This window comes from Gymnoscopelus braueri (genome assembly GCF_963280865.1).
Source record: "Gymnoscopelus braueri genome assembly, chromosome: 14".
In the NCBI taxonomy this organism is placed as follows: domain Eukaryota; kingdom Metazoa; phylum Chordata; class Actinopteri; order Myctophiformes; family Myctophidae; genus Gymnoscopelus; species Gymnoscopelus braueri.
The window spans coordinates 37,195,350-37,210,793 of NC_137619.1; the positions used below are offsets into that span (position 1 = coordinate 37,195,350).

The 15,444-nt window shown below is 41.6% G+C and overlaps 1 protein-coding gene across 2 annotated transcripts in view; it reads right to left on the minus strand.

The window, feature by feature from the left end:
* Positions 1-15,444, minus strand: part of LOC308100962 (striatin-like) — a 40,518-nt gene that overhangs the window by 18,029 nt on the left and 7,045 nt on the right. For both annotated transcript variants that reach the window (XM_080450178.1, XM_080450177.1), the window contains exon 2: positions 6,530-6,633. In XM_080450178.1, coding sequence (XP_080306304.1) covers positions 6,530-6,633 — 104 coding nt within the window. The remainder of the gene's footprint in view (positions 1-6,529; positions 6,634-15,444) is intronic.

Below are 15,444 nucleotides of genomic sequence, written 5' to 3' on the forward strand. Positions count from 1 at the left end.
TGGCGAAGGAAGGAATAGGATATATAAATATACGCCACAGACCGCTGGGGAGGGGAACTCCATGTGTAAAGCACCTAGGTGGGAACATGTTAACGTGTCCCTCCCTAAACACAATGCCGGGAGAATGACACGACACTGACACCGCGTCCCAATTCCATACCGTGCAGGTCTGAAACTATCGATAATTCTCTCGCAAATATACTATCGATTACTTTTTTAATTAAATAAATAATCTTGAAGAGCGTTTTTTATTAGATTTTTTTATATGTATTGACACTGAAAGAAACAACTCCTGCACACTGTCAATCAAAATGTTTTTAATTGCATTGTGTGCGGGAGTTTTTTCATTCAGTACGTTGGGGCCCTCGTTTGGTCTCCTCCTACGTACCTGTCGCCTTTGTACAGTAGGTGTGCAAAAGACTTGCCTTTTATTATATATTGACACAAAAATACACTAGGTCTTTTAACCGATTAAAACCGGGAAAGCATCCGTGTCATTTTAGATTTTAGCCACATATAACAAGTTTTTCAGAAAACTCTTAGGATTTAAAACAGTGGTTCTCAAAATAAAATTGATCTACAAGCTCACAGAGCGTCACATCGGGCCGCGCTGCAAGCTCTTTTTTTTTTAAATCTTGAAGGTTTTGAACACAAATCTTCTCTTCTGGGGTCCCTGGAACAAAACATTTTCAGATGGGGGGGGGGGGGGGGGGTCCGCGGCCATATATATATCAATTCGGGGGATCCTTGGCACAAAATTGTTTGAGAAAGACTTAAGACGACAACGGTCTCTAGAGAAAACGACAAAGTGCCGTTGCGTTCTAACCTTTTATTCTGCATTTGGACGGAGGCGCAACAGTGATTGAATGAAAATGCTGTAGTGTGCATGCTAGGTGGCTAGGTGGCGGTGACGCACTGCCAGATAGACCGGTCATGCATGCGTAGAACCACTTCTGTTCTACTTCCTATAGTAGCGTGGTTCTACGGCTCTGCACCAATGTAATAGCATAATACGTAGCACACGCGACGTGAGCCGACATGAGCCATGACATCACATGTTTTGCGGATTCCCCTGTGTTGCTCGTTTACATGGAGACGCGAAGCGGAGCATTTTTCCACTCTGGAAGGGGTTTTCACTTTGTTACGTTTTCAATCCCCGATAACGCCATTGCCGTCTAAACGGGAGGCACATCTGATATTTAATTTTGCAGTTTTCTCTAGAGACCGTTGTTGTCTAAACGGGGCCTTAGAAGGCATTTGTAGAATCGGCATCAGGTCTTAATGAGTTAATAATCGACTAAATCGTGTATCTGATTAACCCCAATAATAATAATAATGATACCCTAAATATAATAGTCTAAATAATAAAACCCTAAACTAGCTGATTGACTAGATCTGCTATTTTCGCTATTATTGAAAAATATAACATAAATAAATAAAAGTAAATGTAAAGCCCCCCCCAATCAATTATTTCATTCAAATCTATTAGTTAGATCGAACTGTTGTACTTCTACTAAAAGTGCTAAGGGCTAAGTATGGTATTGACGTTGCTGTTCAGCATGATGCTATTGTCCAACTATTCAAGGGGGGGGGGGGGATTTTTAACTAGTTAAAGGAAATTAATCAACTCTTGCGATGGGGAGCATCATACTGCCATCTCAAAGGAGAAATATGAAAACTACACAAAAAGCTAAACTGATAAAATCGTGGGGAAAATAATTTTGCACGATTAAGCTATGTCAAAATGCAAATTGGATCACGATGTCCGCCAGGTAAGGGGTCATTTGCTGTTGGCACAAAACGGTAATGCTGTATGTGAATTTCTTTCATGCCAACTGCTAAAACGGTATACTATAAAGATTTGTATAGTGTATGCTATACTGCATGGAATTGAGACACAGCGTGAGTTGACTGTTTGACCCGTATCTAATCCTGTTGTACTATGGCCCTCATTAGCCTATACACTCTCAGGATCACTATTCAAATTAACCAGATTAACTACGATCACAGGTTTATTTTCCCCTACCTTTATTTATCCAGGGTGGGAAGGTTTCACTGAGTATTAGCCTATAATAATCACTGTATTATAGGCTAACGTCACATACAGTCAAACACACCATTTGATTCCTACTGTTGGATACAGAGCAGTACCACAGGAGAAGCTGGGGTTTAGCTGCCTTGCCTAAGGGCACCTCAGCAGTCAATGTAAACAGAGGGCATGTGCTACTGACCGGACTAGAACTTTTGTACCGGCAACCTTCCTGTCACAAGTCTCACGTTTAAGGGTGATTTATGTTTATATTTAGTTACAGGTCGGTGTGACACACCGAAAATACTAAATAAGCAGATCTACAAACTCACACAAACAGTGTGTTCTGAGCTTGCAGATCTGCTATTTTACGGTGTGCGACATGGTGTGCAACCAAGTGTAACTCAGGCTTTAGTCTACAGCCTATATTGAGCCTTTGTGTGGCTCCCACACATGTGGGGGGGGATTGGATTGGCTTAAATGACCTTGATGCTGCAGCAAATGCTGCATGCTGAAGTTATATTACAATGTGTTGGGAGAAAAAAGAAAAAAGAGCCCCAATGTGCATCCATGTGGTGAGTCAGGGGAAGAAAATGCTGCGCTGTGACATTTCTAATGCGACGGGACCTCATTGTGTGTCGCATTGACAGGCTGGAGGCAGACTACATTTCTTAGGAGAAAAACAGAAACTGCCAAGGTGACATGGTCACCGTACTGGAGAGGGTTCTCCTCTCTCTTTGTCCCTGACCTCGATGCACAGTTCCGTGTATAGAACAGCTGTCTTTCCAATGCGTGCTCTCATGCACAGACATCAAAACGAGTGTGTTCTCTGGGGGATCTGGTGATAACCTAGCAGCCAAGGGCATGCCCCCCTACTAGGGCTGGTAACTTTCCTCAGAAATGATATTCGAATATTGGTCTAAAAAATGGGCGGATATTCTATATATATATTTTTTTTAATGTTTATTTGACAGGGACAATACAAAAAACAATAATCAAGTGCTTGGATCCAATAAATCATATTTTGTTTGTTTTTATAACTTGATACATTGTTTTTGGGCGGTGAAACCGCTCCTATAAGTGAGGTTTGGATATTTGTACAACAAATCCTGCGCTGTGATTGGCCAAAAATGTACAAAAATGTACAAAAATTTACCCCGCCTAACCCTGCACCGTGATTGGCCAATCACAGTCTATTCAGGACTGTGATTGGCCAGTGTCACATGACACATGTGCATAGCCCTATATAAGAAACCATAACTTTAAAAAAACCATAAATTGTTTTTTTTTAAGTTATGGTTTCTTCCATCATAAAGAGTGTTTCAATAAATGTATTTCTTTTTTGTACATGATTGGTTGACTCCATTCAGTATTGTGATTAGCTAGCAAGACACCGCCCACTTCACACAGGGTGTGATTTTTTGTATATAAACAATATTATTACAATATTATTTTTATTTAATAATAATCGAATATATTTGAATATCTGCCAATTTTTAAGATTAAAAAAAAATAATTGAATATTAATTTTCATATTCGAATATACCTATTTTCCCCATATTCGAGGAATATTCTAATATTTATTTACCAGCCCTACCCCCTACCTGCAAGAATATAATCCACCCCTCCCCTACACCCCTTCCTGCACACTTCAAGCAGCAGACAGACACAGGACGACTGTCCCTTCCATCCCGAACACACCCTGGCCAAAAGCTCCAAGCAACCTAGTCTCTTCTCCCTCCTGGCTCCCAAGCTGTGGAATGAACTCTGAATGACTACCCTTGGTCATGAGGACTGCAGACACACTTCCCATCTTCCACTGCAGTCTGAAAACTCCCCTCTTGGGTCTCCATTGTATCCACTAGCACTCCTTATTGCTATACTGGTTTTCTAATTTTTCTATCCCACGATTTTGGAACCCTTTTTCACCGGTGCCAATTTTCTAAGTGATCCTGGGCGCTACACTCCCCTCACCAGCCTAGGGAGCCCAGGGCCGAGCTCATGCCTCCTTCAATGCATGAGAGCCAACTGACCTTCTTATCACCTGACAGGGGGGAGTTTCCCCGGTAGGACGTAGCACGTGGAAGGAACACGTTATTCCAACCAGTTCCCTTCCCCTCCATCAGGCGTCCCGGCTGTCAAGGGGGAGGCTGTATAGAGACCAGGATTACTGCATGTTTTTGTGAGGGTATTAACTACCCTAGGAGACACGGGGAGAACATGCAAACTCCACGCAGATGCTATGTATGTTATTTAGACTGATGCTAGATTTGATGTTTTCCTTCTATCCTGGCTAGTTTACTTGTTTTCTTGGTACTCTATATAACTGATCCCTCACCCTGTTTCACTGACAAGATTTCATGCCGTTGAGTTCAATCTTGCACTTTCCAAGTCACTCTGGATGAGAGTGTCAGCTAAATTTGTAACTTTCACGCCGTTTAGTCTGATCTTGCACTTTGTAAGTCGCTCTGGATCAGCGTCTGCTAAATTCCTAAATTGTCAATTTAATCTCTCACTCCATTACTTCATCCCTCAATCACTCCAGCTTATAGAGACGTACTCCTAGGGCCCCATCTTGTGCACCGCCTTACCCCTTATCCCTAAACTTTTTTAAATAGTTCAAATAGCCAATCTACAAGCTCACAACGTGTCGATGTAGATCGGCTAGTTGAACTATTTTGAAATGTTGTTAAAAATAGTGAAATATGGCTAATAAGTTTAGGGTTAAGGGGTAAGGCGGCGCGCGCGTGCAAGATAGGGCCCAGGGTCTGTTTATGATAGAGCTAGATTTGCATTTTTATATCCACAGAAAGCTTTGGTTTAAAAAAAGGGAATCGTTTTGCCTTTTACACCATCAATTGCTGTCAGCAAAGCAAACACACTTGCCTGATAGATACACATAGAGAGGTGTTCTCTACACATGTATGACCTATGCCTGGACAGCACGTGGTGTTGAGCTGGTTGATCAGAAACTCAGGCTGCATATGTAGTGTTCATTAGTTATATAGGTGGCAGGGATTTCATTTTAGGTGCTTTACTAATCCAGTAGCTAAGTAGAATCCAGGTGGTTGTTTTACTCTTTAGTCACACTTAAAAAGTAGAATGTGTGGCTCTCCAGTGGATGTTCAGAGTTCACATGAAACTAAATAATAATAATGTTACTTCTGCAGGGCAGTGCAGTGTGAAGGTGCATTGCAAAGTGATGCAGATGTTGCATGTATTGGACTAAGCCAGGCTTAAGCCTTGCTATATGGCTGAACTAAAACCAAATGCGGTTTACCTCATAACTTTTTAGCTCACTGTCAAGTATTCATGACGAAACCAAAACATTTCAATAGTGAATCAAAGTCGCACAGAAAATGTTATTTCTTTCCTCCACAAGTTTGTAACCTTTTTTTCACCCAGTGCCAATTGCCTAAGCTTGTAATCCTGGGCGCTACTCTCCCTCTGTCAGCCTGGGGAGAGCCCCGAACTTAGCTCATGCATCCTTTACTTTACTATATTATGGATCCCCATGAGCACTTGCCTAAGCATGGCTATTCTTCCTGGGGTCCGTCACATCCAAATACACATCATGCACAACAACATACTACAGATACAATACACAGACAATAGGTCACCTACAAAAGTTAAGAAATACATTTCGGCAATTTTACAATATTGTCCTTCAATAAGTATGTGAAAATTAAGACTAATAGAATATATACATTTGGACCTTAATTATCTCCCACATCCCTTTTAAAAGGACGACTTCACCCATTTAAAACCCATCTTCATATAGTTGGTCTTCACTAATGATCATTATAATATGGTAACATTTTTGTCTACCCCGTCTTTATCTCAGAAGAGGGCTGTGGACAGTTCAGAAACCTGCCTACCAGTGACATCATCAATGGGGAATCCAAGCTAATAGAAACTGCAGACTTTCTATTCCTGGAAAGTTAGCATGCTATAATGGAAGCCATAGTTTTCGCGTTAATACAAATAAATATATAAAATTGAAATATTGTTTGAAAAAAATAAAATAATAATGATGTTGTTACTGGTAGGCGGGTTTCTGAAGTGTCCACAGCCCTCCTATAATGAGACACAGGCCGAGTAGATTTAGTTTTTTACCCTTTTATCATGATCATTAGTGAGGACCAATTACATGAAGATAGGTTGAAAATGGTGAAGTCATCCTTTAACACTTTAAATGGTGAAGTCGTCCTTTAACACTTTAAGACGGGGAAGGCATCTGTGTCATTTTAGATTTCTTTGGCTATTGAAAAATAGCAGATATACAAGCTCATAGCACGGCACCGAGTGCCGTGCTATGAGCTTGTAAGATCTGCTATTTTTAGAAAAATCTTAAAAATGTGTTCAAAATCTGCAAATCTTTGAATATATATATATTTTTAAAGCCAACATTTGTAACTCAAATCTTTGCTTTCCTGGGGGGTCTTAATGGGTTAAGTGATGCAGCCCAGCCGAAATAGTAGCAGATGGTAAGGCACCCACCTCTCCTGCTTCAAGGCATATTCCAGCATTTTGATCCTCCTGACAAGGTCCTTCTTCAGATTTTCCTGGCCTTTCCTCTCCCCCTGCAGGAATGCGATTTGGGCCTGCAAACGCAAAAATAGTACTGTCAGGGCATGACCTCAAAGCAGTGTGTATATATATATAAATCAATGCGTTCAGTGTTTTTGACATCCTCAGCTACCAGGCTATATAACAAGGCAAGGTCCAGGTGGTGCAAAAACGTCTGAAGACAAGAGCAGCCATAAATAGGATGCTGTCAAATCAATGTGTGTGGTATGATGGTAAATAAAAAAGACAATCTGTTCTGTTCTATTTTAACATAACCTACCTCATTTCCCACACATGCACACCGTGCCTCCCTCCCCCTCCCTCTTTCCTTCCTTTTCTCTTTCACTCCTAGCCACCATCCTGTGTGCACACACACACACACACCGGTGTTCAGCCTGATTTTATACTTCATCGCACGCTGGTGTGGCGCGTCGAAAATGGCCCGATCTAGACGGTGAGCTTGTAGATCTGCTATTTTTAGCACGTGACACCGGCACGCAACGAAGTATAAATCAAGCCTTCGTCCACTCCCTACAGCAGACGGGCAGCTGTTGTCACACTGAGTCTGAGTCAGCAGCATTACGTCATAATAAGGCATCTCACACACACACACACACACACACACACACACACACTCTACTGTGAGCTGGACTCAAGAGTAGACCTTGAGTCTAGTACCTAAAGGAAGGGGCGTGTTCAATGAATCGATACGTAAATAATTGTATCATATTCCTTCCCAATAATCGTATCGATACAGAGGCAACCATATCGATATAGCAGGAAATGCTGTGAGACTCTTGAATTTTCTGACAAAATATTGGTCAAAACATCGGCAATAGGTGGTCTAGGACTCTGCAAAAGTCAATTTAGTCAAAATGACTGAAATTGAAATGATTCAAAATCAACGCGTATCGCGATACATATCGTATGTATCGTGGCCTCTTTATCGTGATACATATCTATCGTGAGGTTGTAGGCAATACCCAGCCCTACCTAGAGACGACACCAGCTAAAAAAACAAAACAATCCAGGATAGGTGACACCACACCAGAGGTGATGTCCACCACATTAGAAACCGCACACTACAATACATCAGGTGACAGGTCACACTTGCTCAAGTCACTGTATTCTTCAATATTCCGCTATAATTGTTTTTTGAAGCTCAAACACTAAAAATATTGACTTTGCATTGCAAAAAAATCCCATTTAATTTATTATGTTTTGAATACTCCACATATTTGTAAATAGGAACACTGCACTCACTGATTGGTGACAATCTAAACGTGTGTGTACATTAACAATGCATGCTCACCAGGTTGTGAAACAGAGATGGGCAGAATCATCAACACCCTTACAATTTTTCACTGTTGTTCTACTGTGTAACCAACACACTGGCCCTTCTCTATTCACAGCCCAGTGAACAAAGATGGGCCAAAACTAAATAGAACAAAACAAAGTCTAGTTCCTTTCATGGCCTGTATTAAGTTATTGTCTGCAGCAGTATAAGGCGATGTCAAGTGAGCCTTCGTCCTGGAGTTTCAGTGGGATTCCTTGTTATGCAGAGGAAGATGAATCTTGCAGTGGTTTTATTTTCAATACCTCGTCATGTTCACTGTTTCTAAGTCAGAATCACTCTCGGTTGTTCTAAATCACCACTGAAAGTGACACATTGAACCAAGACAGAACTCGCAGAGCAACTGTTTAGACACGCTTAAGACCTAGCCTCTTTCTAATCCAATCACAAATGACTAGTAAATATAACAATCTGAAGCAGAATTAACTTGAAGCAACAGAAAGTTGCAGTGTTTTTGTAATTACAACAAGCATGATTGCAGTACGGCCAAACAGCAGCTGCTTTCTGGTTTCAAACAGGGTTTGTGGGATCCAACTTTCCTCCTGGGAAGCCTATATTTAACACTAAATTTATAAACACATTTTTAAGAGGTTCAAATAAGAATATCCCTTGCCAACCCACATCAGCTTAAAAGGGAGAGAAACCTCACTGAAAGCCCACTGCTTTTCAGCAGACCGAGTAGGCTGGAAATACAGCTTTTCATGAGGAGCAAACACCGCTAACAAGGAGCCATGACAAGGCTTCAATCTGCCTGGTATTAATAACATGATTTCACACCATCTATGTTTCTCTGCAGAGCAGTTCTACATCAAAACCCTGCTCCAACGCGTCTCTCTAGAGTGCCGCTCATACTTACCACTACTGTCCCCAGTCTGGGATAGGATTCCCAGAACAAGAACAAAAAAAACAAAAAAAAAACTCTAAGTACTGTTGGCAGCAATTTAACAGATTGCTAGTATTTATGCCAATCCTACTATAAAATGTAGTAAACATTGTCTGACTGCGAGCATCCTTTTCTCCCCTCAGTGGGTTGGCCAATCGATATGAAATTGAGCATTGGCATAGGCAGGACTGACAAAGCTGATTTTTCTGTTTTCCCACATTTAAGCACGTTATTAGCATTTTTCACAGGTCTGAGGGGATCTGAACTTGGCCTATTGCAAGAGCAGACTATGGGAAGCAGGACTCGCACAGGGCCATGGACAGAACGAACAATAGAGAGCAAAAGAGTGAGTGTAACAGACTAAGATGACAGAGTGTAACAGACAAATGAATAGTGAAATAAACAACGGCTGCTGTCCATGTGTTTATAATACAAAACTCAACATGGGTACAAGATGTTGTAGGGCTGGGCAATATGGACCAAATTATATTTTTTTTTGACAAAACACCTTGATATCAATATTGTGATGCTTAATTTGTTTCATTTTTTAATAACGAAAATAGCAGATCTACAAGACAAGTTCAATTGACTAGATTGGATATTGCCCTAAGGAGTAACCTGCAAGGAAGTTCACCGCCTACAACGCAAGTGTTGACTTTCAACGGTGCATATGTGTTTAGCCATCATAGCAGCTAGCATCACGTTGATATAGCATGAAGATGCATTCAAATTTACAAGCTGTGGTAACAACTGGAGCAACTCAAGCCTCCAAGCGAGCTTAAGATGACAAGGAACATTGATGATAATAACTGGAAAAGGTTTAATCTACAGATGTAGTCAGGGTGCACACATCATTATGGACTTTAGTAGATCATGATGATGCTTACATTAAAGGTAGTCTACCCCGGTGCAGACATTTCTCTCTCTAATACATTTACAGAGTCTATATAGAACCCTATTCGGGCCATTTATGTGCATCTGTGCCACGGCTGGATCCATAATAACATATTCTCCATCGACACGAATGCTAATGTTTGACACATATCAGACTTGATCTCGTTCATTTGCATGAGACAGCATCATTGTATTACATTACAAAAGCAAAGATAGAAAGGTAGCCTCAGAAAGTGGCTTAATCAAGAGTTCCAACTGATCATGTTGCTTATTTGCTTATACCGTTGTGTGGGTGAGGGACATAATACAATCTGAAAGAGCCCAAATTACAATGTAGACCCATGTCTAAAACATGGCCAACAGGAAAAAAAAAGAAGCCTACAATGTCTCTCGTGTCTCTTACCCATAGGCAGATGTACTGTGAGAGTAGGGTGAATTTAAGTTCAAATGCACCAAACATTGCAGTCAAGAAATCTGTTGGTTTCTCTCTCTCTTCCCCTATCTATGTTGTTTTTTGTTCTCCATGTATCTCTCCATCAAATTTAGTCTCAATGTTAGCTCAATGTTTCAACTGGTTAGTATGTGTTTTTCACTCTCTTCATTATGCAATGAAAGGGTTACATCATCAATGGATGTGCAATGGGAAAAGGGCAGTCTTTCGCCGGACATAAAATTGACATAGGCTAGCTAATGGAGACAGTCAAGTTAACTACCACTCACTTGCTAATTCAGATAAAGTAGTGGCTCAGCAGCCCTTGGTACCCCCCCACAGTGCCAGAGATGGAGAAGAGAGCAGCTCTGTGAATTCTCTGGCTCCTCATCTCTCCTCCATCAAACATTAACCTTGGGAGCAGCGCAGTGAGTCAACTCGGGCCATAAAAAGACACAGGAAGCATTTGATTCTAGGCACCACACTGACTGCATTATTGGGCCAGTGGATAAGGGCTTCTCAGTCTGTGCCAGTAGGAGACATGTAGAATGGGGCATCCATCCCGAGCTTGGGCCTTTTCAGAGACAGGAAAAGGGAGAGAGAACGGATAACCTTTTGGCCGGGGAGGGATATTAACACCAGACAGGCACTGTGACACGGATCCGTCATCATTTAGGGTTTACTTAGTTTATATTCGCCAAGTAATTTAAGTACTTAAGTAAAATGTTTCAAGTTCAACAGCCAAATAACAGTGGACACATAAAAATAGTGGACAAATAAAAACCACAAAACAACACAACAAGTTTCAAGAGAGAGAGAGAAAATAGTGTACCCTAAAACCTCAAGTTCCATTCAAGTTGTTAGGGAAGATGTCTGCTCTGACTCTTACAGTAATTTGCCTCAGTGATTGAAGGCCAGACCACACTGCCCCCCCCCCCCCCTCCATTTCCTGAGGATCCTAAAGGTTGAGTTTTTTTGCACATTCCAGACGTGTTTTCTTCCAGACTAGTTTTGCGTCATCGCCCAAGACGTTTTGAAACACAATGAGACCATTTATTGCGGACACAGCGAACCCTGTGAAACGACCCGCACATCTCAACAGTCATACTGAGCTCTCTCCATTTGGAAAAAAGAGAGAGAAAGAGAGAGAGATAGAGAGACTGAGAGAGAGAGAAAGGGAGAGCAAAAGAAAAGATCTATATATATATTTAAACATCCTCAGAGCCCACACACAAACAAATTGGTCACATCTGCTGTTCCCTTATGCTGCCTCTTTGGCTGTGGTCAGGAGTGAAGCAGGGACAAGGGCAGGGGTAAGCCCCCCCCCCCGTATTTACAATGCAAACAACCTTACTTTTCAATGCACACAGGGTTTACTCTCTGACTGTTACCGCAGAACCAGTGAACTCCAAGATGGCCGACCTGATAACTAGCCAAGTACATTCCACACATTCCATTACACTAGTACCAACAGACAAAAGCAGCAAAACAAGAGAGGAAAGGCACGGGTGCTGTGCTACAGGAACTACTGTACATTTCCATTCATTTGGGACTTAGAAATATTTAAATGATACATACAAGCAACGCAAATAAAATAGTTTAATGCTAGTGGGATTATTTATTAGATCACACTCAAAGTATCTTGCAAGAAAAGCCTAAATCATCATCATGGCATATGAGCGTTCCAAGCCAAACGTACAGTAGGCCAGCGACTGACCAATTTCGCTCTTCACTTCAGAACCAGAAATTCGTTCTAAGAAAGTAGTTTGAATAGCATTAGTCTTGGGTCACCTATGTATCTTTAAAGAGAATGGGCGCTTAAAATAATGTCCATGTTTTCTGGGTTCTAGCTTTGGGAGCGAGATCCGTTCCTGTTTGCACTGAATCACTGATTGATCCATCTAAACTTACAGGAATGCCATGGTGTCTCTCTCTCTGCAGGGGGCAAAGTTCCTTTATCCTCCCGGTGGAAGTGAACCAGGGACACTTCTACAAGCAGCTGTCCCTTTAACTCAACCTCACCTCAAGATGGCAGCTGGGATCATTTCACTGCTTGCGTTAGAAGAACGAGTCTCTTCCCACGAGTCCACAACCAACCCCCGTCTGCCCAACCAAAGGACCTGAGCAGGGGCTTTTAGGAGGTTGAAGGCACGGATTCCAGTTGAAGTCTAAAGCGGTGGTCCGGGGACCACCAGTGGTCCTTGAGGGGGGGGGGTACCAGGTGGTCCCCAGCTAAATGATGGAAAGTTGGTAACCAAATGGACCCTTATAGATCTTTAACTCTTGAGAGCGTAAAATGAAACCAAATGGACTAAACATCAGCATTACTTAATTAAAGAATTGTTATTTTGATCAACGTTTGCCTGTTGTCTCTCCTATGGTACCAACATCAATACAGCATGGAATTGTGGACAAAATCGTATCCAACGATAACAAAATATTCTAAGTTTTGGGGTCTGAGAGTCTAAATCTCATCAAACGGTGGTCTGTGGCTCAAATGCCGAATAAACAATGGACCTAATTGGTCTAAAAAAAGTCTAAAAAAGGTCTGAACAGACCAAGTTGGCTTCTCCTGATAGCTTGGTCTGTCGATCTCTACGTTGGGAGATCATATTGGGTGACGTTGGGTGACGTCTCATGTTTAAAAGTTGCTCAAAACACATGGCACAGACACTCAGTTGATGGCACTGTTCTGCGCCTGCGTGAGAGGGAATAAATCTCCTTACCATACTGGGTGAATAAATGAATAATGTTATACATTATAGCCCTATAGCAAAAGTGATTGACTCCAATGAATGTAACTCTTTGAGTTGTTGAACATACCCCTGAAGAAGGCTGGGTTAAATTTTGTTCATGAATCATGACATTCTTTTGCCAGAAATGAGTGTGTTCCATAAAATAATTGTGTTTGTGAAGCGCATTCAACTCTCTTTCTCACACACACACACACACCTTTCTCTCTCTCTGTGCATGCTGTCCAACACATTTTTCTAGTTCGCACTTATCTATTTCTAGGGGCAAATGCAAGTGAAATGCTCTCCCTTCCCAATGAGTCCCGCCACCAATTCAAGATACTGAACAGGGTGTTCGGCCGCAGACACTTCCTTACAAGAAGACATCACATGGATCCCAGCAGCTCATATACACAGGCCTACATCCATTCAGGATTATTCTAATCAGGCTGTCAGACGGTGAGCGAATCAATGGTGAACAAATAAAAAAGATTCCAGTTGTATTGTCTTCTAGAATTATCCCAGCTTTGTCTTGTCTACAATACAGGTACATCTAAAAGGCGACAGCCCTGTATGGGAAAATATTGCTACAGAAACATGAAAGAAACACCTATTATTAGCACTAAATTATTTGTCAAGATTTTGAATCTACCACCAACATACATCTTTATTGTAGGCTTGTACTGAAATCAGCACATTCTTTACCTCGTTATTGTTTGACAAATGTTCATGGCAGGTCCGACCTTGCACTTTGCAAATCGCTCTGGATAAGAGTGTCTGCTAAATGAAATGCCTAAATTGTAAACTGCGATTATTAGAGTCATAATAAGACTCTCTTGCTTTATACTTTTGTTTCTGAGAATAGAATTATCTGCATACATTTTTTCTCATTGACAGAAGAATTTCAGGTAAAAAAATAAATAAAGAGTTGCAAATATCTAAATATACACAGAGCATACGCGTCTGGAATGGAAACCCTCTTAACATTTACAGCCTAATTCACGCTTCTCTCCTTCTCTAATCCTTGGTGCCACAGATTTGCTGAATTTTCATCTAATCACCCATTTCCACTGAGCTCCATTTCACAGTTTGCTGTTCTACTGCTGGCAGCAGGTTAACACTGTGGTGTTACCTTGCAGGAGGCACAAACAAAGACACCATGTCGCCTACGTTGAGGAGCACAATGCTGCAACCGTATTGTTGCATTAATATTACATAGGGTATATCTGGCACACTCTGAGCACACGCACACAAAATGCAGGCATGCAGTCTTGCGTGTGTGTGCAGTGTGTACCGCACACAGAGAGCTGAATTTTTCATCATCAGCATTTTCCCCCGATGATGAGTGGATCCCGAGTCTGTAAGGTGCAGTCATGGACAACATCCATGGATTCTCTTTCTGCTCTGACAGTGTAACAATGGACCCATAACAGTCTCTCAGTGTTAAATCACTCAGGATTTTACTGTGTAGACTCTACTTCTTTGTACTACAGTACTGTATATCTTTACTCTCCACACTGTAGAGCGTATAGATATACTGTAGTACAAAGAAGCTTGAAGGGAACAAGTAAATTATGGCTCTGGGCCACCATTCAAGGAGTCTGATATGGTGCAAAATAAGCAAATGTTAGGTCTGGTTGTTTGGCATTTGAGGTAAGTAATTTCCTGCAAAATGCCATCTACGAAACAGACAGCATCAGCAATAATGCCCTGTGCTGTATATACTTATATACTGCATTAAAAAGAGAGTGGATTTAGGGTGATTTGGGAAAGCGCCTCAGAGGAGCCAACAGTCTAGACTATGCAATATTGTGTGAACAGGAACCTGCTGATGTTGGGGAAGAAACAGAGACATTGTGTCCCCCCTTAACCACTTTCAAATCTGGTGTCCCTATTTAGGACATGTCAACAGCAAAAATAGTCAATCTACGAGGTCACAACATGCCACGATGGAACACGTTGTGCGCTTGTAGATCAGTTATTTCTTATTTTTGCTATACGTCATACAACAAAGTTTATATAGGGCTTAAGTGGTTATGCCTGTCAACTAGGAGAGTAGCTGGGAAGCAGCTGGCACCCTTTGGCCTCTCCACAGTGTGTGTCTGTGTCTGTGTACCACAAGACGGCAAAGCTCAATATGTCAGGTAGCAGCCTGGTGACAATATTCCCCTGGAATGTCAAAGCTCCCAAGAGGACTAATACTTTATTTTGTCAAGGTGCCATGGAAATCCAATGTTTATTATGAAAACGCCATAGACCAATTACCAGAACGTCATCACACCATTTTAGCGGCTGACCATTCATCAACTGTTACAGAAAAATGTGCAGGAAGAAGAACATATATTTTAGGCACCAATCAGTAGGGAGAACACACAGTTATTAGAGCCACACAGTTTTCAGCTGGTGACGAGTACACTCATTTACAACTCTGACAAATTGGCGGCCTCTAGGTGGGGGGATGCTATGCTACTGGCAGATCTGTAGCATGACCAGGCAGCTGTCCTGCACACCCACGTAGATAGACCAAGCCTGTAAGTGTGAATGGAGCGTTGG